Here is a 25,271-nt window from a genome sequence, read left to right as displayed (position 1 = left end):
ATAGGCGTAGGCGGAGATCGGTGGAGACTGGCGTTTCCTTGGTAGTAGATTGGAGCTTTTGATCGAGGAGGGACCGAAGGTCCGTGGTGCTTTGGAAAGTTTTCATGTCGTCGTCCTCGTCGGACGAGGATCCCGGTTTGTTCTCTCCTTGCGGTTAGACGCAGATCACTTCGATGCGCTGGCGATTGGCCGGCTGATCGTCATCTGCCGAGTCGTCGTCATCGTCGGTCTCTCGGGCAGCTTTTTCTGCGTCCTTTGGCTGTTTGTCACTTTTACGGTTTTTGCTCTGCGATTTTCGCTGAGCTTTCTTGTCTTTGTTCCTGCTCCAGCTGTTCTCCCCCTTCGGTTTGGGTTTCGGTGGCTGGATCTTGTAATCTCCGCTTTCGATCGAGGAGAGGAACTGGGCGTAGAGAGATTTGCACTCAGTCGTATCGTGCCCCTTGACGTCGTGATACTTGCAATGCTTCGTAAGATCGATGGGCGTTCTGGTCGGTCCCGTCGCCGAATCAACTTTAGCCACGGTTCCAGCACTCGGGGTACTGGGAGATGCATCGGGAGAGTCGGTTTCTCGCTGATAGACATTCCATTTTTTTCGTGCATGACCATGGTTGAAACGGGGGCGTTGTTCTCATCTACGACGTAGAGGAGACCGCCCTTTTTGCTGCCAGTATCACTTGGTGCATGCTGGCGTGGCTCTGTCTGAGCACCCGCACTCTTGGCTGCTGCAGGCTTGGCGGCGTTCTGCTTTCGGATTATCGCCTTGGTGTCTTCTTCCATTCGGATGAAGTTGTGAGATCTGGCGATAGCGTCAGGGAGCGAAGTCATAGGGTTGAAATACAAGTCCTTTCGAAACTTCGAGTTGACGAGGAGAGTGTTCATCAAGGCGTCGATAGCGATGTGATCAGGAACATCGACTCGAAAAACGATCGTCTTGAACTTTTCCATGTAGTCTTTAAGGCTTTGGTCCTTTGTTTGCGCCATATTCCACAGGCTAGAAGCGGTTGCTGCTCGCTTGGCGAACATGATGTAAGTCTTGAGAAACACAGCTGAGAGGTCTCGGAAACTGCGAATCGAGTTCTCGCTGAGCTGCGAGAACCAAGTTAGCGCTTGTTCGTTCAGTGTTTCGACGAAAAGCTGACAGTATCCTGCGTCCTTCTCTTTGTCGGAAAGACGAGCTCTGGCCATCGCTATGTTGAAGGATGTTAGATGCTCGACAGGGTCGCCGCCGGGTTTGTATTCGGGAAGACGAAGCTTTTCTATTTTGCGGAGCTGGACTCTGGTTAACTCGCCAGCGAAAGGCGAGCGCGAGGTGGAGGCGATAACGCTGTCGATCTGAGGAGCTGCGCTCGTCGCTTGATGGATCAGCGAGCTCATATGTTGAAGGCTGAGTTTGAGCTCGGCGATCTCGCGAATCGTCGTTTGGTCTGCTGTCGCCGGAGTAGGGTAAGCGGCAGGAGGTCCGTTAGGGTCAAGTTCGTCGACGGCGCGATCTTCTGCCGGTGTTGGAGGGAAAAGATGGCGGCAGACAGGCTGGGAACGGCTTGTCGGCCCAGCAGGAGCGGTGAGAGCAGCTACAAGGGCTGCGAGCTGCTCGTTCGTCGTTTTCTGGACTTCTTCTTGATGCGCGAGACGAGCCATCACGGAGCTCAAAAAGTCCGACGAGAGAAAAGGAGGAGGAGGCGGAGGCGTAAGCTCGGGCGCTTCGCCGGAAGTGCAGGGGTTCGAGTCACCAATCGTGATATCGGTCTAAGAAACGTTACTCTGATTGGCTCCACGGTGGGCGCCAATTGTTTGAGGTGAGTTTGGTCAACAGAAAGTAAAAGAACTCAAGAGTGGGATGAACAGAGACGTTTTATTAGAGTCGGAATAACGAGGGTACAAGAGTAAGAAAGCCGGCTAGTCGATGCTCGGAAAGCTCCTAGCCGGAAGTACAAAGAAAGCGGCGAGATACAAAGAGAGTAATGGAAACCATAATCTAGCCGCAAGTCTGTGTGTCTAAGTGGTCATCCCCTTCCTTCTTGTCCTCAACTCCTTATATAGTCTCTTAGGTCGGTTAGCTCTGACCTAATCCATCCTCTTTGTTATGGGCCTTTTGACTTGCAGACCCAATCGGAACGATTGTTCGGCCCGAGCCGTTTGATCGCTCTCTTCAGCTGCTCGTTTCCTAGCTAAAGCAGTCATGAGCCGAGTCTCGGCTCGTCGGGAGCCGGCTTCAAGCCGATCATCTTTTGAATGACAGTAATGGGCCTCCTGTTCGCTGGGCCTTGTGGATGGCGACAATCCATCCCCAACATTGTTGTTGTTGCAAGGAGGAGGTGGTGAAACACGGATGTTGAGAACACCAAACTCTACATCCCAAGCGATATCGTGGCTCAAAAGAGGAATCCCATAGGAGGAACAACATGATGTCTTGTCGACGGCTCCGAGGAAAATGCGGCAACTCTCGTCGTGGTCGTAGACCTCCTTGTTCTCACCACCGTAGAACTTGTCTAGTTCTCGTTGGGAAGCACGAACATGTCGTCACTGCAAACACCTGGCATATCCACTGAAAAGTGGAAAGATCCGTCAGACGTTCGCCGCTGGCGAGCGAGTACATCCTTGCGACCTTTCACCACAAAGGGATGATCCTCCAGTATATCCTCCATGTTGAATGATCTCACATCGTATACAGGGGCGGATCTAGAGATGAATGTTATGGGAGGCATATCAAAATTCTTTAAAGAATCAACCGGGGCATGAAGATCATTATCAAAATTTTACATAGAGTTTATAAAAATCATCCGGGGCATCCGCCACCCCTACTCACCATGTGGCTCCGCCCCTGATCGTATAGGTATCTTTCATCAGATGATCGTTGGTAACCGTATCTTCCAGATTTGCCTTTCAAACACACACAACAGAAAAGGATCGTTTTTAAAATTAAATTGCACAAAACAAAACGGTGTGATTATTTTGAATGGTTTGGGAATCGAACCTGCGTTGGGAGGCACAAAGTGGGTACACTTGTTGTCGTGGTCTTTGACTTTGACCCTTGACACAATCATCCTCAAGACTCCATCTTTCATCTTGGCATCAACCCCGGTGATCTCGCAGCAGTCGCAGCCGAGACCGGCGGATCCAGAGTACTCACGAACGTCCTCAGCCTTGACGCCGTCGCGGAGAGTTTCTTCACCGGAGAAAAAGACGAGCTTTTGTCTCACGGCGTCGACTCTGTAGCGGATGGCGTCGTCTGGAACTCCGGGCAAGTCGACGCGGACGTAGAGGCTGTCGTTGCCAAGGACCTTGATTTCCATGAAACCCTTTGGACCGTATCTCTGGTAAGGGCTGTTCGTCGCGTGCAACCTCCCTGTTCATCATTACACAAAACAGAACGCAGTAGACAGACACAGAAGTCAATATAAAAAAAAAGCAAACTTTATTCTTTTTCAATCTTCTTTGCAACAAGCTAAACACTTAAACAGAGTAACAAAACTAAGATGCAAAAAAGGATGAAACTTTACGTTCATGGAGGGTCCAAAAAGAGTAAATCGACAAAGTTTCATGTTAAACACAATAAGAGAGTATCAAAACTAATTAGATGCATTAAAGAATGAAACTTTACGTTCATGGAGGATCCAAAAAGAGTAAATCTTTGCGACAAAGTTTCATGTTAAAAGGAGAAAGAAGGAGACACAGACCAGGGATGAAAGGAACCCTCGACATGTCAATGAATGAAGCCATCTCTTCTCTTCTTCTTCTTCTTCTTCTTCTTCTTCTTTCTCTGTATTCTCTCTCTCTCTCTCTCTCTCTCTCTCTCTCTCTCTCTTTTGCTTGCGTGATATAAGAAGAGGAAAGAGGAGGCTTTTATTTGACTGGTCATCGCTTTACTTAATATCACTGTTAAAATAAAAAAGAGTTGCTTTCCTTCTTTGCAATTGTTTACCGTGGTAAGAACCCGAGAGCTAGCTGTCCATCTCTTTTATTAGCTCTCCTTCAGTGTCCTTTTGAATGCGACAAAACAGTTAAACGAGGGGAAGCAACCTCGCTCGTCTCTCTCGCTTTATTTCAAACTCTCTTTCTTTTTTACCGCAAGAGGCTGACGTCAATGATTCCCTTAGGTAAAAACAATGAGCTGTCACTTTTTTTCTCACTCGCTCCTTATCTACTATTCACATACAACAAACAAAATTAGTTAACAACCAATTTTACATGTTATTTTTTAGGGAAAATTGTTTTTTAAATCACGAACTTTCAAATTTGGTTAAAAAAAAGCTTGAACTTTTCCTTGGACCATTTAAAGCACCAACTCGGATAACAGAATGATTAAACAGAGTTAAATACCGTCTCTAATCTCCATTAAATTCAAAACGACGTCGTTTAGAAATCTTTTAAAAAATCACATATGGGTGGATTGAACCTGTGACCAAAGACACACACATGTAATGCGCAAACCACTAGACTATTTGCACTTTTTGAACTTTATTGACTACTAATACCTATTATTGTGAAACCTCCAAATTATCTTCTTACACTCTAAATCCCTAAATGATTTTATAAATATTAAAACTTGTAAATAGCTTATTAGTTATTTGAAATTTTTTGAGTATAAATAACTAAATGATTTTTAATTATATCTTTTAACTAATAATAATACAAAATGATTTTTAATTATGATTTTAAAAATATAATCTTTTAGTATTATTAAAAATTATAATAAACAATTATAGTTAATAATAACTTGTCTGATTTATAATAATAATTAATTATAATTTTTAATTAATAGTAAACTAAATGATTGTTAATTATAATTTTAATTACTAGATGATTTTTAATTACTAATAAAACAAAATGATTTTTAATTGTGATTTCTAATTAAAAATATTTTAGTATTATGAAAAATTATAATTAAAAATCATAATTCAATATCATTTAGTATTGCTATTAATTAAAAATTATAATTAAAAATCATTTAGTATCATATAGTTAATTATAAGTAGTATTTTTAATAATACTTGTAAATAAAACTTAATATTATAGTTAAATTAATAATTATTATAAGTTTTAATATTTTTAGTAATGTTCACAAAATTTTGTATAGTTAATAATTTATTTACAATTTTTAATATTTATAAAATTATTTAGGGATTTAGGGTTGAATAAGATGATTTGGAGGTTTCACAATAATAACTATTACTAGTCAATCATGTTAAAAAAAATTTAAGTGGTCTAGTGGTTTGAGCTTTACATGTGTGTGTCTATTGTCATGGGTTCAATTCCACCTAAATGCATATTTTTAAAAGATTTTTAAACGACGTCGTTTTGGACTTAACGGAAATTAGAGACGTCATTTAACTCTGTTTAATCATTCTGTTATCCGAGTTAACGTCGTACTTAATTTGGTTTAGTCAAACTAAATTGATGTTTAAAATGGCTAGTCAAATTAAATTGGTGCTTTAAATTGTCCAAGAGAAAGTTCAGACTTTTTTCAACCAAATTTGAAAGTTCATGATTTAAAAGACAATTTTTCTTATTTTTTTGCATGGTTTGTTGGTATTATTTTAAAGTTTTATTTGTTCTGGCCACAATTTTAAAAGTTTGTTGTTTTAACAAAACACCAATTAAATATCTTGTTTTTTTTTGTCAGCAACAACAGACTCATATAGACTCTGTAAACCAAACTGGGAAAACCGCATCCATGGACGACAAAAGACGCTTGCTTCCTTGCACTTCGTGCTAAGCTATCCGCCCTTTTATTTTGTGTCCGAGGTATATGAACGAGCTCTGAACTAGTAAAACTCCTTCTCAAGGATCTAATATCCTCTAAGTAACTTGCAAAGGCTGGCCACTCTTCTGGTTCCGAAACCATCTTCACCAACTGAGAACAATCCGTTACAAACGTGACTGAGAATTGTCGTAAATTCCTCATACATTCCATCACCCAAATAAGAGCCTCCATTTCCGAATGTAATGGAGAAGTAGTTGCTCTTGTATTCCTGGCTCCCATAAGTCCATCAAATCCTGCCAAAGTACTATACCATCCTTGCCCCGAGAAATTATTCCGATCTTTCCATGATCCATCCGTGAAGCATCATCTACCCGAATTGGTTGGGATTGTCACCTGGGGTGGTGCTATAGTGCTATAGTACAATTAAATATCTTGTTATAGGCTCAAAGACATGTTTTTGGTGACTGATATCTCTTGATTTTAATGAGCTTTAGATTTTTATTTTAGCTTATTATGATTATTTTTAGGTTGCATTTAGGTCTTTATATTGCATTTGCATACATAATTGCATTTGACAGGGTTTAAATATCCCAATCGAAAGTTCAGGGTTGATTTGATGGGCGTGTTTCTGCAAATTCTGAAGTTTGGGGCTAAATTGTAAAAAACAGGAAGCTCCTCCTTCGGCAAGAGTAGCCAATGATCTCTCTAAAGAGTAAACACACACAAGCGAGAAACCAAATGTTAATGACACCACATGCCTAACTAATCAGTAAAAGGAAAGTTCTCATCTTACAACTTCACAGAGAATCTAAAAGCCATGGACACAAAAGATAGAACATAATTAACAAGTAAGGACAGAGACAGTAATCAAAGTCTGAAACTTTAAACTAAATCAGATCTGAAACCAGAGTTGTTCTATTCAAAAAAGTTTGCTTTAACATATGGGTGGATGAAAAACGATCAAAAGGGTACCTGGAAAGAGTGTTCTCCCACCGTGAAATTGAGCATCGAGAGAACTGAAACGCAGAGCTCCTCCGACCCGTTGGAGAGAAACATAGCGTGAAACACGGTGCAGAAGAAGGGAGGCCGCCATTGGAGATGAGAAAGTTCAGGGGTTGATTTGGGTTAAACATGGTTTAACTGATTTTATGTAATATTATTTCTTATGAGTGACGTGACATGCAAGGATCGATGTGTAAACTTTCTACTCCACTTTGATCATTGGTTAGAGTGGTCCTCAAGTAAAAATTCATTTGCATTTGTTAAAGTAAGAAAAGTGTTTCATTTGTAATCTCTAAAAGTAAGCCTTGGACATGAAGAGTTAGATGACATAAGAAGGTATATTATAGGAATAAGAAGGTAGTATATATTGTCATAAAATTTACAAAGAAGTGGAAAGAACAAAGAATACACATTAGACTATAATCAATCATGAAGCAGATGAGAGATGTGAGTTTGGATATATATGTATCAATAAGTGCCAATCAACCCTTGGTCGAAGCCTCAAGAAGCAGAGTTGGGAAGTTGAGTAAACGTGGCCGTTTCATGGTTAAACAGAAAGACTGAGAATTTGCCCTGATGAAGATTGGAGGAACATAGGGTTGAGGAAGGAGCAGGGCTTGGGAGGTATTGATCCGTAATTGTTGACACATGATCACCACTCATGAGAAGATTCGTGAATGATTGCTGTTGATCAAGATCGTGCGGACCAAAACTCATCATCAATGGATTCTCCTCCTCGATTAGTGAAGAAGGGAACTCATTGGCGGGGAAGAAGCCATAAGAATACGCCTCCGGAAAGTTGTGATTTTTATCAGACACAACATCGAGACAAGGGCTCTGATGATGATGATCGTGGGAGCAACGAAGGTCACGAACCCTATCTTCTAATATACGAAACTGATCTAACAGCGAACCCTTGAAATCTCCAACTTTCTTGGTGAATCTTTTGCGTTTCTCTGCGTCGGTAAGAGATCTTTTCTTCTCGTCCACCAGTTTCTTGTTGTAGAACTGTGAAAGATTCGTGCTTTTCTTTAGCTTCTCACCGTCGCTTAGGTTTCTATACTTGTCGAGAATGTCTGTGACTTGCGACTGATCTTCGGGCAAGGTGCTGACGAGATTACCGTCGTGATTGTAGTGTAGCACACAAATTTTGTTATCGCAGAGAACGGTAAGCTCCAAAGCTTTCTTGAGCATCGTCTTCTCTCTCGCCAGCAAGAAGGGTTTCTTGAAACGGGTTGTTTGGTTTCTGACAGAGAGCTTGTTTTTCTTCATCTTTGTCGAAGAATCAGAAGAAGAAGAAGAAAGAGAAACCATGGCTTCGAGAGTTTTGCAGAGAGAATGAGAAGTGTGAATGATTAATTAGTAGCGTGACCAGAGGGTTTAGGGCTGCATATATTTATAGATTTTGATTATCGTTGTTGATTTCCTTTTTTCGATGTATTATTTTCTTTTTTCTCATTCGGTAATTTCCTTTTTTGCCATCTTAATATAGCCGTTGGGGATTTTTACCGTGTCCGTGTTGCATTTTTATTAATTAAGTGCATAAATTTCCATTTTTGTCCATTTTATTTAAGCCATTGGGATTTTTTAACCGTTTGTTTGTGTTGTGCAATAGACTATTGGTTCGTCATTCTTCTCAATTCGCTTAGTTTCGTTCTTATGACGTAACTGTCTTAGAGAGACTACATCTTATTAATGATCACTTATTGACTATTTCACCTTTCTGAGAGGCATTTGGTATATTTTTGAGTCATATAGCTAATAATAGTACATAGAATGCAGCCACTGCAACTATTTGATCATCTTATAACAAATACAAAACCAAAACCAATTGTAACAGAGATGAATGCGGATGACAACTATTGCTTTATTGCTCGTCTCTTTCGCATTTGAAAGATGGTTTCTCGCTACAATGATTCTAATCTCAATAGCGGAAACTAGTCTTCTAAGTTATACCCTAAATATCACCTTTTAAGTAAATATCACCTTTTATGCTACAATGTGACAATGAGATAAAGAAAAGCAATGACGTGATTTATAGTTATAGAGCATATAACTCTGAAAGAAATTATTGTTTGGTTCATACTAAAATCAAGTTTCTTGATGGCGGCTGCCTTAACGCTTTTGAGAAAAGTAAAACAATATTTCATATAGCTTTCACAGATCAAAACCTTTAAACCATAGTTATGGGTTCTCAACTCATCCAGTGGAATGGCTGCATCTGAACTACTAGGTTGGTTCATGGTTGGATTAGATAGTGACTTCCGTTGTAACATTTATAGCAATTAAAATCTTATTAATCTAAAAACCAGCATAATGATCATGGATCATCAGGACAACACAAACCGATCGAAAAACTAGAAACACCGTACAATGAAGCATTAGAGCATCTCCATTAGTGAACCCCACCATAAGAGGGGTTCACAAAGTATTTTTTTATTATTATTTTTTTCTGTTTGATTTTTTTAAAAAAAATAATAATAATAATAATTAGACCAATCGTGGGCTGCTACGTGTCGTAGAGCCCACGAAATAGTCATGAACCCGTTTCATCCGAGAGAGGTTTTGCGAAACTGAGTTCTTCCCTTGAGACTCCAATGGAGATGGTTTTATAGTTCTGTAAACCTAGAAGTTAACCAACTTAATTCACTGAGGAAACAAATTTAAAAATACTCAAATTACCCCGTAAATAAATTATTAAGAAACATATAAAATTACCGATAAAAAAACGAATGGAGTTACCCTTTAAATAAATTATTAAAAATAAATAGGATAAATTGCTAAAGTCACCAAAACAGATTTTATTAAAAAAAGTAAAATATACATAGATTCTATTAAAGTGAAGTTTAAGCTTTTTTTTCTAAAACAACTATTAATATTTAAAGCTTAAAATAATAATTCTTTTAGAAAATATTTTTTGAAAATTTGAATAAATAAAATGTTGATTATTAATCGAATTTGAACTGAAAAGATAGAAAATAACCTTTTGTTTTATTAAATATTTATTTATATTTATATATTATAGAATAGAGATTTGTTGACAAAAAAAATGTTGACAAAAAAAAAGAATAGAGATTTAAAATTTTTACACTTCTTCAATAAATGAACGTTTTTAGTTATTTTCTTCTTTTGTGTTATTTTAGTTTTTTTTTTTCAAAACCTTTTTACAGAGTCTTTTCGAGATTTGCCGTAAATTATATTTTCAAATCAACCTTGAAGTAGTATTGTCGCTGTCGGCTCCGTCGTCGAACCCTCATTTCAGGTGAGTCATCTTCCATTCTCGCCTTTATTCTTCCTTCCGATTTCATTTTATGACTCAAAATCGATTTTTGTAATTTTAAATCATCATCATCGTCATATCTGCTTGGCATCTTCCATTAGTTCTTCTACAAATTTGATTTGAGAATAGTACCATTTATTGTTTCAATTCCCGGATGTACGATAACAGCAACTCTTTGCTGAAGCCACCTCTGCTGGTGATTCTGCGATTGTTCCTATGTCCACTCTTAAAGCCATCTATGGCGAAGTCACCACAAACACTCAGTCTGGTAATTACTCTTAGCTCTCATTCCCTGTTGCTATCATTACAAAAAATACCCTAATGGGAGGAGAAAATTATTAGGATCATGATTAAAAGTCGCATTTGAGATTAGCTGTGCAATCATTGACTTGGTTAATTGTGTTATTTCTTGCAGGTGAAACAGTCGAGAAAGAATCTAAAATGTCTACCTCCAGGATCATGGTTTGAGAGGTTCTCAAGTTAAGATTATCATTTTGGTCTCTATTTTTAAAACTTGGTTTGCATCAAACTGTACAACCTTAAAAGATTTGGCTTTCAAATTATGGACCCATCGGTCTAAGATTAGGTCTTTTCTTTTTGAGTTAAAGATTTGCTCTTGTTTTTATATTCTGTCATGTAGTTTGCGCGTGCAAACAAAAAAATTTGTAAGTCCAAGATTAGGTTTTGTTGTTGCATGAAAAGAAAATTGGGGGCCAGACATCATATTGTAAATTGTGACTAAAGGAGTAATGAACTTTGGGATAAACAGACAAATGTTGATTTTTACCTTCCCATTCGCAAAATACATCACAAAATATAATATTTGTCATAAATTTACAATTAAGTGGAAAACATTAGACTAATCATCATATGAACCAATGAGATGTGACTTGGATATTTGATCAGTAAGAGGTTAAAGTGCCAATCAACCCTTGGTCGAAGCTTGAAGAAGCAGAGTTGGGAAGTTGAGTCAACGTGGCCGTTTCATGGTTAAACAGAAAGACTGAGAATTTGCCCTGATGATGATTGGAAGGAGCAGGGGTCGGGAGGTATTGATCGGTAATTGTTGACACATGATCACCACTCATGAGAAGATTCGTGAATGATTCTAGTTGATCAAGATTGTGCGGAATAAAACTCATCAACGGATCCTCCTCCTCAATTAGTGAAGAAGAGAAGTCATTGGCGGGGAAGAAGCCATAAGAAGACGCCTCCGGAAAGTTGTGATTTTCTTGAGACATAACATCAAGACAAGAGCTCTGATCTTGCTCGGTCTGATGATGATGATCCTGAGAGTAACGAAGGTCACGAACCCTGTCTTTTAATATATGAAACTGATCCAACAACGAACCCTTGAACTCTCCAACTTTCTTGGTGAATCTTTTGCACTCCTCTGCGTCGCTAAGAGATCTTTTCTTCTCGTCCACCAGTTTCTTGTTGTAGAACTGTGAAAGATTCGTGCTTTTCTTTAGCTTTTCACCGTCGCTTAGGTTTCTATACTTGTCGAGAATGTCTGTGACTTGCGACTGATCTTCGGGCAAGGTGCTGACGAGATTACCTTCGCGATCGTAATGTAGCACACAAATTTTGTTGTCGCAGAGAACGGTAAGCTCCAAAGCTTTCTTGAGAATCGTCTTCTCTCTTGCCAGCAAGAACGATTCCTTGAAACGGGTTTGGTTTTTGACAGAGAGCTTGTTTTTCTTCGTCTTTGTCGAAGAATCAGAAGGAGAAGAAGAAAAAGAAACCATAGCTTCGAGAGTTTTGCAGATAGAAGAGAAGTGTGAGTGAGTGATTAGTAGCGTGAGCAGAGGGTTTAGGGCTGCGTATATTTATAGATTTTGATTATCGTTGTTGATTTCCTTTTCTTGATGTATTATTTTCTTTTTTTAATTTCCTTTTTTGTCATCTTATTATAGCCCTTAGGGATTTTTACCGTGTCCGTGTTGCATTTTTATTAATTAAGTGCATAAATTTCCATTTTTGTCCATTTTATTTAAGCCGTTGGGATTTTTTAACCGTTTGTTTGTGTTGTACAATAGACTATTGGTTCGTCATTCTTCTCTATTTACTTTAGTTTCGTTCATATGATGTAACTGTCTTAGAGACTACATCTAATTAATGATCACTTATTGACTATTTCATCCTTTCTGAGAGGCATTTGGTATATTTTTTTGAGTCATAGCGAATAATAGTACTGATGCATTGATGTTTGCAGGCACAAAAACTTATCAGTTTATGTGGATGGGAACCACGGACACTTCCTTATCTTGTGTTACAGAAAATAGCGATCAAGACATGAATGGTGATGCATTAGAGCCAACCGAATCAGGAGAGAAGAAGAAGAAACAATACCGTGAAGAACAAGTTTGAGCACGGTAAGCAGAGAGACCTACCTGGATGTACTATTCGAAACCAAAGACGCGCACTGTCGGATCCGATGTCTGCTTAGTAATAAATCAAAGCTGGATGCGTCAAGATTTGGAAATTTGGTAAATATAGAATGCAGAAAATAAATTTAAAATTGTCTTGTAATAATGTTCTGGACCTCTGGTCTTCGATCATTGTCTCTGTTTGTTGGGAGAAGCACTGTTTTATGGTCAAGCGCTCTAAAATTAAATCCAAAACAAATAAAACATCAACCAAAATCATTAAACCGATAATGTACAGAGACAAAAAGTTTGGTTAAACAGAGACAAAAAAATTACTGAACTTGCTCGTATAATGTATTTGTTGTTGGTAAGGATATTAATAATTTTTGCCACTTAAATTCACTTAAAAAAAAATTGCAGATGATCTAAGAAGATTGCAAAAGCTTAGAGCAACTAGTTTCGAGTATAGAAATGTGCACTGGTAAATAAGGAAAACGTTACAAGACAAAAAAAATATATGCTAAGAACACAGATTTGATCAAATCATGAAACTTGATCAATCAGTACGATAAAACGCAGCTTTTGGCATCGTCTGCTAATTCCAGTAAATTATTAAATAAATAAATAAAAATCTCATTTTCCTGACAAAATCTATCTGGTATTATACACAACAGGAAGCAAACATAAGCTTTGCTTAATCCTTATCTAAACCCTGAAGAGAAGCACAAGTTTTATAACATCTCTCAGCAGCTCCATCTGTGAAACACGGTTCAGAAGAAGAGAGGCCGCCATTGGAGATGAGAAAGTTCAGGGGTTGCTTTGGGTTAAACATGGTTTAACTGATTTTATGTAATATTATTTCTTTATGAGTGACGTGACATGCAAGGATCAATGTGTAAACTTTCTACTCCACTTGATCATTGGTTAGAGTGGTCCTCAAGTAAAAATTCATTTGCATTTGTTAAAGTAAGAAAAGTGTTTCATTTTTACCTTCCCATTCGCAAAATACATCACAAAATATAATATTTGACATAAATTTACAATAAGTGGAAAACATTAGACTAATCATCATATGAACCAATGAGATGTTACTTGGATATCTGATCAGTAAGAGGTTAAAGTGCCAGTAAACCCTTGGCCGAAGCTTGAAGAAGCAGAGTTGGGAAGTTGAGTAAACGTGGCCGTTTCATGGTTGAACAGAAAGACTGAGAATTTGCCCTGATGATGATTGGAGGAGCATACGGTTGAGGAAGGAGCAGGGCTCGGGAGGTATTGGTCGGTAATTGTTGACACATGATGATCACCACTCATGAGAAGATTCGTGAATGATTGTTGTTGATCAAGATCGTGCGGAATAAAATTCATCAATGGATTCTCCTCCTCGATTAGTGAAGAAGAGAAGTCACTAGCGGGGACGAAGCCATAAGAAGACGCCTCCGGAATGTTGTGATTTTTATCAGACACAACATCAAGAAAAGGGCTCTGATCTTGATCTTGCTGGGTCTGATGATAATGATCCTGGGAGTAACGAAGGTCACGAACCCTGTCTTTTAACATATGAAACTGATCCAACAAGGAACCCTTGAAATCTCCAACTTTCTTGGTGAATCTTTTGCGTTCCTCTGCGTCGGTAAGAGATCTTTTCTTCTCGTCCACCAGTTTCTTGTTGTAGAACTGTGAAAGATTCGTGCTTTTCTTCAGCTTTTCACCGTCGCTTAGGTTTCTGTACTTGTCGAGAATGCCTGTGACTTGCGACTGATCTTCGGGCAAGGTGTTGACGAGATTACCGTCGCGATCGTAGTGTAGCACACAAATCTCGTTATCGCAGAGAACGGTAAGCTCCAAAGCTTTCTTGAGCATGGTCTTTGATAGAGAAGATGGAGCTTGAGCTCGAGAGAGAGAGAAAGAGACGAGAGAGACGATGATCTAACAAACTCGTAACAAACTCATTTCTTTCATTGAAGTGAAAAGAAGTCAATACAACGGCATATATAGTGTGTGTATTGTTCCTGGTTTACTTAACATATTAAACCAGTACTAAACCACATTGAACCACATCTAACCAATATAACCGAAATACAATTTTACACTCTATTATTCCCCCTCAAGATGGCAAGAAAAGTGATTTTAAGGCCATCTTGCCAACCAGAGAATAAAACTGAGGTGAAAACAGAGGTTTAGTGAAGATATCTGCAATCTGAAGTGCAGTCTTGACATGGAGAAGCTTGATGAAACCTTTGAGAAGTCGTTCACGGACTTGGTGACAATCAAGCTCGATATGTTTTGTTCTTTCATGGAAAACCGGGTTAGTAGCAATGTGTATAGCCGCCGCAGAAGAATGGAACTGGTCCAGACTGTGGTGCCTGCAACTCGAGAAGAAGACCCAAAAGCCAGACAACTTCACGCGAACCATACTCCATTGCTCTGTATTCCGATTCAGCAGAGGAGTGAGAAACTGTTTGTTGTTTCTTGGACTTCCAGGAGATCAAAGATTGTCCAAGAAACATACAATATCCAGAAGTAGAACGGCGAGAATCCAAGCAAGATGCCCAGTCAGCATCCGTGAATGCTTGCAAGACAAGATCAGAATCCGCCGAGTAGAAAATGTCATATCCAATAGTCCCTTTTAGATAATGAAGAACTCTGTATGCAGCCTTAAGATGCGTCTGAGTTGGAGCAGATGTAAACTGACACAGTTTGTTGACAGCAAACGTAATGTCAGGACGTGTGATAGTCAAATACATCAAGCATCCAACGAGACGTCGATAAAGACAAGCATCTTCAAGAACAGGTTCTTTAGAAAACAGAGTAAGCTTAACGCTAGGATCCATAGGAACCAGAGAAGGTTTGCAAGCAAGAAGTCCAGTATCCTCAAGTAAACCCAGAGTATACTTGCGTTGACAAACTGAAATACCTTTGCTGGATCGAGCTATTTCAAGGCCAAGGAAGTACTTTAAAGTACCAAGATCCCGGAGCTTGAATGCATTACCCAAGTCTTCTTTTAGTTGATCAACATCATCATCACTATTACTAGCAATGATGATATCATCAACATAAACCAACACTGCAGTATACACTCCATTAATATGACGAATGAAAAGTGTATGATCTGCATTTGATTTCTTAAAGCCAAATGACATCAAAGCTTCACTCAGTTTGAGAAACCATTGTCTTGAAGCTTGCTCCAGACCATATAACGATTTCTGGAGTTTACAAACCGCATTAGGTGGAAGTGATTCCCCCTCCTTTGGTGTGTATCCTGGAGGTAAAGTCATGTATATCTCTTCCTCCAAGTCTCCATTCAAGAAGGCGTTAGAAATATCTAACTGAGTGAGACTCCATTTCTTTGCAGCAGAGACAGCAAGAAGGGTTTTAACTGTTGTCATCTTGGCAACTGGAGAGAAGGTGTCAGCAAAATCAACCCCTTCCTCCTGTGTATACCCTTTTGCCACTAAGCGCACTTTGTATCTTTCAATAGTACCATCTGCATTTACTTTGATCTTATACACCCATCTGCAACCAATTGCGTGCTTCCCCGGAGGTAAAGAAACGACAATCCAAGTATTGTTCTGCTCCAGAGCCTTAAGTTCTTCATTCATAGCTTCAAGCCATTCAACAAAGTTCTTAGCTTGCTTGAAAGAAGTAGGTTCTGGGATTAAAGCTACAGAGCATATATATGCTTTGTACTTCTCGGAAAGATTGTCAAAAGACATGTATGCAGAGAGTGGATAAGGAATCTCAGTATCAGATTCAGTAACATTGCAGTAGTAATCTTGAAGGTAAGAAGGCAACTTTGAAGGCCTTTTACTATCAGTTACAGCAGGAACCGGAATGGAACTAGAAGAAGTATCCGTAGCATCCGTTGCAGGTAACTTAGATAGCCGTTTACTTTCATCTACTCCAGTAACAGGATTAGTAACTGGTTTATGTAGAGAAGTAAAGAAGTCAATGTAAGAAGGAGACTGACTCTGAGCATAAGGAAATATATCCTCATGAAATATGACATTTCGCGAGATATGTATCTTGTTGGTGTCAAGGCTCATCACTTTATAACCCTTGTAACCAGCAGGATAACCAAGAAATATACACGCCTCAGCTCTTGGTTGAAACTTGGTTCTGCTCTTGGGTGACGTAGAACAGTAAGCAAGACAACCAAAAACACGAAGTCCTTTGTAGTCTACTGCTTTAGAATTCAACATTTCAAATGGTGATTTATCTTTAAGCAGAGGAGAGGGAAGACGGTTGATGATAAAGACGGCAGTAAGAACACAATCTCCCCAAAACTCCAAAGGGACTTGAGATTGAAACATCAAAGCTCTCGCAACATTGAGAATGTGTTGATGTGTTCTCTCAACCACTGAGTTTTGCTCAGGTGTCTCAGGGCAAGAGTGATAAGAAATAATCCCTTTCTGTCTGTATAAATCTGCAAACCTCAACTCAGGAGCATTGTCAGATCTCACAGCTTTTACAGAGACCTTATACTGAGTCTCAACCATTTTAATGAAGTCTGGAAACACAGTCAAGACATCAGCTTTTGTACGAAGAAGATATATCCAAGTAAGCCGACTGTGATCATCCACAATGGTTAAGAAGTATTTATAACCTTCAGAAGTTGAGACTGAGAAAGGACCCCACACATCTATATGAAGAAGATCAAAGATATTGTCACAGACATTGTTGTTTGAAGGAAAAGAAGGACGTTTTTGTTTTGCTAGAGAACAGATAGAACAATGAATGGTTCCTTTATTCCTTTGTTTCAAACCAAGTATATCAATAACAAACTCTGTTTTAGACATAGATGGATGACCAAGTCTGTCATGCCACAAATTGGTATCAACAACGACATTAGAACAAGAAGCAAATGACTGATGAGGAGCACTTGATCTTGGAAGCTCAGCAGTGTCGAGTACATATAGGTTGGAGATCTGTTCACCCTTCCCAAACATCACTCCCTTGGTAAGATCCTGTATCATACAAGAAGCAGGATCAAATGAAACTCGGTAACCCAAATCCTTCGTGAGTTGGCTTACACTGAGCAGATTTAACCGAAAATTTGGTATATAAAGAACGTTGGATAAGACTAGAGTATCACTCAGTCTTATACAGCCTATTCCTTCAATCTTAACTCCAAAACCTGTTGGCAAGGTTACTGAAGTATTCATTGCATCAGATAGATCAACAAATAACCGTCTATCATGAGCAACATGATGTGTAGCTCCACTGTCTATTATCCAAGATTCTGAGCATAGAGCATTATTCGTTCCTTGCAACATGCCAACAAAGCACAGAGTAGAAGAAGAAAATGCCATACCAGGAAGTGCAGTAATTGAACCACCAGAGGAAGAAGCAATGCAGTTGTTCACTTGAGGCGCTTGAGAGCTGAGTTGAGAACTAAAATAGGCAATAACTCCTTCAATCTGATCTTTAGTGAGATTCTTAACCACATCAGAAGCAGAATCCGAGAGAGCCAGCTGAGCTACCAAAGGTTTAGCAGAAGTAACAGGTTTGTTTGAGGATTGCTTCTCAGTACTTGGCTTCGTTTTATGCTTGAAACTAGCTGGATACCCATGTATTTTATAACATGTGTCAACGGTATGACCATTATAACCACAGTGAGCACAAACAGGGCGAGTTTGTTTCGGCTGAAAACCAGACTGAGCAACATTGATTTGAGGAGAGACTGGAGCAGGAGCACTGACGTGAAAAGCAGAGGCATTATGAACATGCATAATGTTGCGTTGATTGTGATCCTGATCGAGTAAGTTGTAGATCTCAGAAAGCTCAGGAAGAGTCTTCTTCATGATGATTTGACTACGGATTACAGCATAAGACTCGTTTAGTCCAGCTAAGAACTTGATCACTTTGGAATGATTGGCTTTAGTTTCCATGGCTTTGCAGCAATCACAATGATGACAAGTTGTGATGCAGCTAGCACCATCCAGTTCATCCCAAAGAGTCTTAAGACTAGTGTAATATGTTGCCAAATCCAGAGGTCCTTGCTGCAGAGACCAAATCTGTTGAGAGAGTTGATAGGATCTCGAAAGGTTGGTGATGTGAAAGCGAGTGAGAAGATCAGTCCAGATTTCAGCAGCATCGTTGAATCTTAAGATACTTTTGTAGATCTGCTTAGAAACAGTATTCAATATCCAAGACTTAACCATCGAGTTGCATCTAGACCATATCCGAAAGTTACGATGAGATTCATCAGGCCTCACAATCGAACCATCAATAAAAGCAAGTTTGTTCTTAGCATCCAAAGCAATCTTCATAGCAATACTCCAGTTATCATAGTTTGAACCATCTAGAGATTCAGAGATGATAGATAGACCTGGATTATCACCGTTTGTGAGATAGTAAGGAGAATGAATGCTCTCGGGAGAGATTTCATCAGATCGGAAGGAAACAGGGGACGCCGGAGGTGATCGTTCCGGAATAGGAACACGGCGAGCTGAAGTAGAGGTTTGTTTGCCGATACGGCGAGTAGATCGACGAGAAATCACCATCGCAACGTCGAGTCTTCAGCGGAATGACTGAAGAGAAAGACGACGAGATCGCGAGATGAGATATATGAAGATCGGAGAAGATAAGAAGGATCGGTTGAGGTTTAATCCTCAACGCTCTGATACCATGATAGAGAAGATGGAGCTTGAGCTCGAGAGAGAGAGAAAGAGACGAGAGAGACGATGATCTAACAAACTCGTAACAAACTCATTTCTTTCATTGAAGTGAAAAGAAGTCAATACAACGGCATATATAGTGTGTGTATTGTTCCTGGTTTACTTAACATATTAAACCAGTACTAAAACACATTGAACCACATCTAACCAATATAACCAAAATACAATTTTACACTCTATTAGTCTTCTCTCTTGCCAACAAGAACGGTTTCTTGAAACGGGTTTGGTTGTTTCTCACAGAGAACTTGTTTTTCTTCGTTTTTGTCGAAGAATCAGAAGAGGAAGAAGAAGAAAAAGAAACCATGGTTTCGAGAGTTTTGCAGAGAGAAGAGAAGTATGAGTGATTAGTTTCGAGAGTTTTGCAGAGAGAAGAGAAGTGTGAGTGATTAGTTTCGAGAGTTTTACAGAGAGAGAATGAGAAATTAGTAGCGTGAGCAGAGGGTTTAGGGCTGCGTATATTTATAGATTTTGATTATCCTTGTTGATTTCCTTTTTCTTGATGTATTATTTTCTTTTTTTCTCAATCGGTAATTTCCTTTTTTGCCCATTTTTATGGCCGTTAGGGATTTTTACCGCGTCCGTGTGTTGCATACATTTTTATTAAATGCATAAATTTTCATTTTGTGCATTTTATTTAAGCCGTTGAGATTTTGAGTATCGTCCTCTCTCTTGCCAACAAGAATGGTTTCTTGAAACGGGTTTGGTTTCTCACAGAGAGCTTGTTTTCTTCATCTTTGTCGAACAATCAGAAGAAAGAGAAGAAAGAGAATCCATCGCAAAAACACAAGTAGCTCCGAGAATTTATAGAGAGAGACGACAATTGTGAGTGATAGTAGCGTGGCCACGAATTTTTAGGGCTTTGCATATTTATAGATTCTAATTATCGTTGTTGATTTCTTTTTTTTTGTAGTATTAAATTATTATAATTTCCATTTTTCCAATATCATATAGCCGTTGTGAATTTTTAACCGTGTTGTATACAGTTTTAATGAATAAATAATTTAATCAGTTGTTGCGTGATCTTATTTGATTTGATTTGATTTCTTGCTTACATTATTTGTAATTTAATTAAATATGAATTTACTTTTCTTTCACTTGATACCTCCAAGACTCTTCTTTCTAGTTTGTTGGAATAAATTTGACAATTGTAAATGAGATTCCTGTTTTGCACTTTGCCTTCAGTGATAGAGAGAGAGATTCGTGGCGATCGCAGCAGGACGAAATTGAAGGAAGAGAAAGGGGGAAGCTTCATTGTTTTTCTTCTGGATGGCGCAAGACTCGGAAAGGAGACTCCAGCAAATCATGGAGAAGCTCTTTTTTTTTAATCCTCCATCCACTAGGTCAGTCTTTGATCTTCATCTCTTTACAATGATTGAATCTGGTTTCTTTTTAGCTGATTGAGGTTTGTATGTAGCTTAATGGAGGCTGTAATCTTGTATTTTCCAGCCACGTTAATTTGATTTGTTGCATCAGAGCCTCTGAACTGTCTTTAGGTTTATGACATTGCATTAATCTCATGCACCTCGGCTACGAGAGTGCCGTTTTCGTCTACTGAGTTGACTTCGCGAAGGAGACCGTAGTCGAAGGACTCAAGAAGCTGAGACAGGGCTTAGACAGGTCCACCAGGGTGTCTCGTAGTATTCAGAGACCCACGAGGGTGAATGGCCATCCTGCTTCCGATGATCCTGTTTACTAATTCACCGTACGCCTCATCGTCTTCTTTCCACGGAGGAGACAGTTTCGAAGTTGTTTCTTTGAACCGCAGATGATAAAGTTAGGAAACAGCGCTGCTTGTGATAGAAGGGAGGGGAAAGCAGAGGGGTAAGTTTGATGGTGATGGTGCTAGACAGAGACTGATGATGAGAAGAAGTTTGATCATCCAATGGCTAGGCGAGTTTTGTTGGGTCATTTTAAATGGGCCCACCAAAACTAAGTTACATAAAAGAAAAACAAAACAAGGGAAAGAAGAAGAAGAAGAAGAACATGATTGCAATGCTGGTCTAATTTGAGTATCTTTTGTTATTTTTGGGATTGAGGTATGGTTGTTTGTGTATCTGTCAACCGTAGAATACAAAAAAAGAAAAAGAAAAAGAGAAACTCCAGGGAACCCATTTCATTAAATCTGCTTGCTCCTCATCTATCCTTGGTTCAGGTGTGATTATGGATCTTTCTACTTCTCAAATACAAAAGAGCATCATGGGGTTTAAAATCAATAAGCTTTTAGACTCTAAAGGGGAAGGGAAATAGATATGCCTATGATAAGAATATAGAAGTCGCCTTTATCTGTGCATTGCCTCTAATTGGTTTTATCCGTTCCTTCTTCCAGGTAACACAGCCAAAGCAAAGAGTCTAAACCCTCAGCCCCATGATCATGGTTTGACAAGTTATTTAGTAGGTCCACTATTATTTCCCGATATCTTTACAACCTGTTCACCCCCGTCTTATCTCTCTTTGAACTACAGGGCGGTGTGGCTTTGGAGCTACAAAACCCGGAAGAAAAAAAAAAAGAAAAAAAAATCGTTTGAAGATGTTTCATCAAGGAACATACATAGTTGCATGCAAAGATGAGAGTGATTACCGTTAGGATTGCCTTGTTCATAGAAACATTTGAAAAGAGAAACAGCTTCGTCTCCCATTATTCCTCCTGTGCACTTGTACCCTTTTCCTCTTTGACTTCTCTCACTATCAAGATCACATTAGTTCATTCAACTAATAAGGCACTTACTTAATAAAGGTCTTAGTGATAGTATGACCTTCTTACATGATATCAGAACTCCCTAAGTGAAGCGACAATATGGAACCACACCCTCCGAACTTATCATTTGCACATCCATAATACACTTCCTTTATACCTTCAATCAAAGAGAAGACCATACACTTTCTCTCATCAGGAACCAATAACAAGATGTCAAATTTTCAGGTTACGGAATCAATCATACCGAGAAACGACAAGGCGGATGCACACATTATGCAAGGTTCACATGTTACGTAAAGAAGGCAGTTGGAGAATCTCTCAGCGACTTGCGAAGGCGAGAGTCCATCTTTATTCCATTGTCCAACAAGTTCATCAATTGCTTCCATTTCTGCATGTCTTGTGGCCTTTTTGTTTTAACATCATAAAAGCCTCATGAATAAACCAAGGATACAATCATATGCTTAGTTGCTTTTGAATGTTTTGAATGATTACATTGCGTGTATCGTTTGTTGTGTTTCTTCCTGAAGCAATAACCTCACCGTCCTCAGTAATGACACATCTGATTCAAAAACAAACCAGGGTTTTAAGGAAGCTAAGTGGGTTATGGACCTTATGCTAAAAAAAAAACACACAGTGAGATGAAGCAAATGCAAGAATTAGAGACCCCACGGGAACTTCAAGAGCCTCCAACGCAAGCTTAGCCTGCAATTTAGGAAGGGTCAATAAAGTAACAAGCTTTTGAAGTTTAGGGAAACGAAACAGACATTTGCAAAAATTATGGAACCACAAGTAAAAGTGTTACCTGGTGCAGTGCAAAACCCATATACTTATGTGACTCCTCAAAGTGGTCCTCTTTCACTACTGATGCCATTAGGTTTGATTATACTTGGAGAGAGAACCAGTTAGCACATATTTCAAAATAAAACAAGGTTGAGTGAATGAAACCAGAAAAGCTTTGTAAACAGTAGAGGGATATGAAAGCAAGTTCCAAAGTTGCTGTATTATGAAAACAAATATCAATATAGCCAATGTTGAGAGAAAGAATCAATCTCAACTAGAGATTTGATGGATGATGTCACAGAAACAGGGACAAACAAACTTGAAAGGAAATCCCCAAGCTAGTGATTAACCACAAAGAGATTTAACACAACCAAGTGCGTGTGTGTGTCTAATTAGAATTAGAGATCGTACCAAAGGAAAACGTCCGTGATCAAATGTGTGAGAGAGAGAGAGAGAGACAGCTTCGAGTTACGACGCCTTCTAATCTTTTTTCTTTACGACGCCGTTCCACCGTAGGCCCATTAATGATATTCTCGGCGCAAATGTGGAAAATTGAATCAGTGTATTTGTATCCTAAGTACTTTTTACACAGAAAAACAAGGCTTTGTTCAGATTAAACACGGAATATTTGCATTTTCAAAACATTATGATTTGTTACAAGATCCCCAGTTGTCAAGGTCCAACAATTCTATTCTTAGAAAAATTCAATGCCAGAAAAAAATATTTTTAAAAATAAGTCTAAGCCCATAAGTTACCATGAAAATGGATGGAGCTGGGTTAAAAGTATTTGCCCCTTTGAAAGGCTCGGTTTGATTAAACGTGGTAATCAACTAGCGAGTTGTCGACAATAGCCAGAGTGTGCTTGCATTATTTGGTGTGCAATGTGTTAGTGGCACCAGCTATGCTTTTAGGTTATAGCAATGTCTAGTTTGTTTGTCCAAAAAAAAAAAGAAGCAATATCTAGTTTGTTAATAAATTGTATGGCGTGATAGGTCAATGCTAATGCTGTAGAGTTGTAGTTTGCCATTGATACAGTGGTCAAATACCTGAATATGAGCCTATGAACAAAGATACTAACTACCAGAATAGTTTTCACTTCTTATTCAGGATCAAGAAACTTAGACCATCAAAGTAATCGAGAAACAGACAGAGCATAAGATATGAAGATATGATAAAAAAAAAAAAATCATTAGCGTATTAAACGGGCTAGGGAAGCTCAAGATAGAAAGCAAGAAACCAAAGTCTATAGCACTGGTACTAAGGATAATTGACATCATTTAATAACCCAACAATCATCAAGATTCTGTAAATAAACCGGAAAAAAAGGAGAAACAAACTGAAGAAACTGGCTAAAACGATTCCCTCTTCCGGTTATGTTGCTCGTAAAGGTGTTGGCATTGTGTAACCAAGATCAATCAATTTTCTGATCAACATTTTCTCAGCTTTTGCCTACACAACAACACAAACATAGAAAAATAAAAAAAGAGTGTAATAAAACTACACCAAAAAGGAACACAAAGAAAGAACGAACGAACCTCGAGCAAGGGATTGTTTTTAGGGATGTTGCAAGCCATGATTATATTGAGACCAGTCTTCATCACTAGAAACAACACAAAAAAAAAAAAAATCAGACAAAATTATCACTCACTCACTCACTGTAGAAGATTTGCAATTGCAAGTTTGTAATGATCAGATTTCTAACCTAATCTACGGGCAATGCCAGACCCAGTGTTATCAGATGTTCCACCAAGTACGGAAGTAACACTTACTGTATTACTCTGCCACATAAACACCAAAAGATTTTAACTGAGAACACCGAATCAGACACTCTCAAAACTGATTTTCGATGAACTAACCGGTCGGGTTGAAGCGGCTGCGTAAAGATTCCCAAATTTGGCGGAATTGTAACCGATCCATACATATATCTACAGTCATAACAAGGCCCAATTTAGTTTTGATGAGATCAAAAACTAAAAAGAAAAAAAAGAAAATCAAGGAAGAACCTGTTTTGCGAGACGGATGATCTGGAAGTGAAGAGTGACGTCATCGAGAACTTCAGTGAAGCACGAAACCTTTACGCCGTCCTCTTCTTGGTTCACATCGGGGGAATCACCGGTCTGGTCAGCGATTTTAACATGAGCAACGGAGTGAAGAACTTGGTCGTATTCAGTCTCCATTGTCTCTAACTGAGTCATAAAAAAATATAAAACAATTTTGTGCGTATTAATTAGCATAGCAGCAAGCCTACAAGCTATGAACGATGAGCATATAAAGCCTACTAGTCAAATTGGAAATTAAAAAGTTCAAACATAAAGCAATCGAGAGACTCGTGAATCGCGTAAATCCTTACCCACCCGAGGAGAAGAAGACAAAAAGAAAGAAGTAAGTAAGATGGTTCTCTCTCTCTCTCTCTCTCTTTCTGTCTAAACTTGTGCCGATGATTCGTTTCTTAAGTCTGCCGGCGAGAAGGAGGAGAGTCCAAAATACGCATCACATTCACCCACCCACAAAATCTTCTGCGCTTTGCTTCACTTTTCGCCTTGAACAAACCAGTAACTAGCCCAACAAACACTTCAGGCCCAAATGTGCATATCCGACTTGTAATTTCACACCCGGCAACGAACAACAAGCGGATAAAAACAAAAATAACATAAAACTTTTTTTTTTAACTTGAAAATAACCCAAATTGATTCGGTCCAGATGTGAGTTTGGTTTTATCAAAAAATTAGGTGACGATCCGCGACTTGCGCGGAGTGAAGTATTT

General features: G+C 38.9%; 7 protein-coding genes across 8 annotated transcripts; all 7 read right to left on the bottom strand.

The window, feature by feature from the left end:
- Positions 1–1,785: 1,785 nt before the first annotated feature.
- LOC130496567 (putative 57 kDa heat shock protein) lies at positions 1,786–3,799 on the bottom strand. The gene is made up of 3 exons (XM_056988740.1): positions 3,678–3,799; positions 2,975–3,346; positions 1,786–2,880 (listed from the first exon to the last, which is right to left on the bottom strand). The coding sequence occupies exons 1-3, from the start codon at positions 3,718–3,720 to the stop codon at positions 2,777–2,779; spliced, it is 519 nt and encodes a 172-aa protein (XP_056844720.1). The 5' UTR covers positions 3,721–3,799; the 3' UTR covers positions 1,786–2,776.
- A 3,270-nt stretch (positions 3,800–7,069) lies between these two features.
- Positions 7,070–8,058, bottom strand: LOC108838780 (agamous-like MADS-box protein AGL93). The gene has a single exon (XM_018611658.2). The coding sequence runs from the start codon at positions 8,018–8,020 to the stop codon at positions 7,208–7,210; it is 813 nt and encodes a 270-aa protein (XP_018467160.2). The 5' UTR covers positions 8,021–8,058; the 3' UTR covers positions 7,070–7,207.
- A 2,830-nt stretch (positions 8,059–10,888) lies between these two features.
- On the bottom strand, positions 10,889–11,734 carry LOC130497580 (agamous-like MADS-box protein AGL53). Its single transcript, XM_056990497.1, has one exon. The coding sequence runs from the start codon at positions 11,732–11,734 to the stop codon at positions 10,889–10,891; it is 846 nt and encodes a 281-aa protein (XP_056846477.1).
- A 1,628-nt stretch (positions 11,735–13,362) lies between these two features.
- LOC108848052 (agamous-like MADS-box protein AGL93) lies at positions 13,363–14,598 on the bottom strand. Its single transcript, XM_018621462.2, has one exon. It carries the CDS (start codon positions 14,213–14,215, stop codon positions 13,460–13,462), a length of 756 nt encoding a protein of 251 aa, XP_018476964.1. The 5' UTR covers positions 14,216–14,598; the 3' UTR covers positions 13,363–13,459.
- A 2,702-nt stretch (positions 14,599–17,300) lies between these two features.
- On the bottom strand, positions 17,301–18,858 carry LOC130497579 (uncharacterized). Its single transcript, XM_056990491.1, has 2 exons — positions 17,402–18,858; positions 17,301–17,319 (listed from the first exon to the last, which is right to left on the bottom strand). The coding sequence occupies exons 1-2, from the start codon at positions 18,856–18,858 to the stop codon at positions 17,301–17,303; spliced, it is 1,476 nt and encodes a 491-aa protein (XP_056846471.1).
- Positions 18,859–21,127: 2,269 nt separating this feature from the next.
- LOC108848034 (tRNA-specific adenosine deaminase TAD2) lies at positions 21,128–22,981 on the bottom strand. The gene is made up of 8 exons (XM_057009161.1): positions 22,919–22,981; positions 22,530–22,612; positions 22,392–22,429; positions 22,220–22,286; positions 21,972–22,131; positions 21,794–21,884; positions 21,611–21,714; positions 21,128–21,512 (listed from the first exon to the last, which is right to left on the bottom strand). The coding sequence occupies exons 2-8, from the start codon at positions 22,596–22,598 to the stop codon at positions 21,463–21,465; spliced, it is 579 nt and encodes a 192-aa protein (XP_056865141.1). The 5' UTR covers positions 22,599–22,612; positions 22,919–22,981; the 3' UTR covers positions 21,128–21,462.
- Positions 22,982–23,759: 778 nt separating this feature from the next.
- LOC108851618 (uncharacterized) lies at positions 23,760–25,022 on the bottom strand. Of its 2 annotated transcripts, none has more exons than XM_018625086.2 (6): positions 24,862–25,022; positions 24,511–24,693; positions 24,364–24,432; positions 24,210–24,285; positions 24,043–24,107; positions 23,760–23,956 (listed from the first exon to the last, which is right to left on the bottom strand). In XM_018625086.2, the coding sequence occupies exons 2-6, from the start codon at positions 24,682–24,684 to the stop codon at positions 23,879–23,881; spliced, it is 462 nt and encodes a 153-aa protein (XP_018480588.1). In that variant the 5' UTR covers positions 24,685–24,693; positions 24,862–25,022; the 3' UTR covers positions 23,760–23,878. The 2 variants fall into 2 exon arrangements, with proteins under 2 accessions (XP_018480588.1, XP_018480580.1); XM_018625078.2 differs by having other exon boundaries at positions 24,858–25,020.
- Between the last annotated feature and the right edge of the window lie 249 nt (positions 25,023–25,271).

The sequence above is a fragment of the Raphanus sativus genome, chromosome 1 (genome assembly GCF_000801105.2).
Source record: "Raphanus sativus cultivar WK10039 chromosome 1, ASM80110v3, whole genome shotgun sequence".
Lineage (NCBI taxonomy): Eukaryota > Viridiplantae > Streptophyta > Magnoliopsida > Brassicales > Brassicaceae > Raphanus > Raphanus sativus.
The sequence above is the reverse complement of the archived record's forward strand: the minus strand, read 5'-3'. Positions and strand labels throughout refer to the sequence as shown.

What these genes read in the sequence shown, in the direction of transcription:
- LOC130496567 (XM_056988740.1), bottom strand. Translation starts at nt 3,720, where the DNA reads ATGGCTTCATTCATTGACATGTCGAGGGTTCCTTTCATCCCTG. An exon ending in GAGGGTTCCTTTCATCCCTG is followed by an intron (nt 3,347 to 3,677) that starts GTCTGTGTCTCC and finishes AATGATGAACAG; the next exon opens with GGAGGTTGCACGCGACGAAC. An exon ending in CTTTGTGCCTCCCAACGCAG is followed by an intron (nt 2,881 to 2,974) that starts GTTCGATTCCCA and finishes TGTGTTTGAAAG; the next exon opens with GCAAATCTGGAAGATACGGT.
- LOC108838780 (XM_018611658.2), bottom strand. Translation starts at nt 8,020, where the DNA reads ATGGTTTCTCTTTCTTCTTCTTCTTCTGATTCTTCGACAAAGATGAAG.
- LOC130497580 (XM_056990497.1), bottom strand. Translation starts at nt 11,734, where the DNA reads ATGGTTTCTTTTTCTTCTTCTCCTTCTGATTCTTCGACAAAGACGAAG.
- LOC108848052 (XM_018621462.2), bottom strand. Translation starts at nt 14,215, where the DNA reads ATGCTCAAGAAAGCTTTGGAGCTTACCGTTCTCTGCGATAACGAGATT.
- LOC130497579 (XM_056990491.1), bottom strand. Translation starts at nt 18,858, where the DNA reads ATGGTGATTTCTCGTCGATCTACTCGCCGTATCGGCAAACAAACCTCT.
- LOC108848034 (XM_057009161.1), bottom strand. Translation starts at nt 22,598, where the DNA reads ATGGCATCAGTAGTGAAAGAGGACCACTTTGAGGAGTCACATAAGTAT. An exon ending in GCTCTTGAAGTTCCCGTGGG is followed by an intron (nt 22,287 to 22,391) that starts GTCTCTAATTCT and finishes TTTTTGAATCAG; the next exon opens with ATGTGTCATTACTGAGGACG. An exon ending in ATCCGCCTTGTCGTTTCTCG is followed by an intron (nt 21,885 to 21,971) that starts GTATGATTGATT and finishes CTTTGATTGAAG; the next exon opens with GTATAAAGGAAGTGTATTAT.
- LOC108851618 (XM_018625086.2), bottom strand. Translation starts at nt 24,684, where the DNA reads ATGGAGACTGAATACGACCAAGTTCTTCACTCCGTTGCTCATGTTAAA. An exon ending in TCATCCGTCTCGCAAAACAG is followed by an intron (nt 24,433 to 24,510) that starts GTTCTTCCTTGA and finishes TTATGACTGTAG; the next exon opens with ATATATGTATGGATCGGTTA. An exon ending in TGGCATTGCCCGTAGATTAG is followed by an intron (nt 24,108 to 24,209) that starts GTTAGAAATCTG and finishes TGTTGTTTCTAG; the next exon opens with TGATGAAGACTGGTCTCAAT.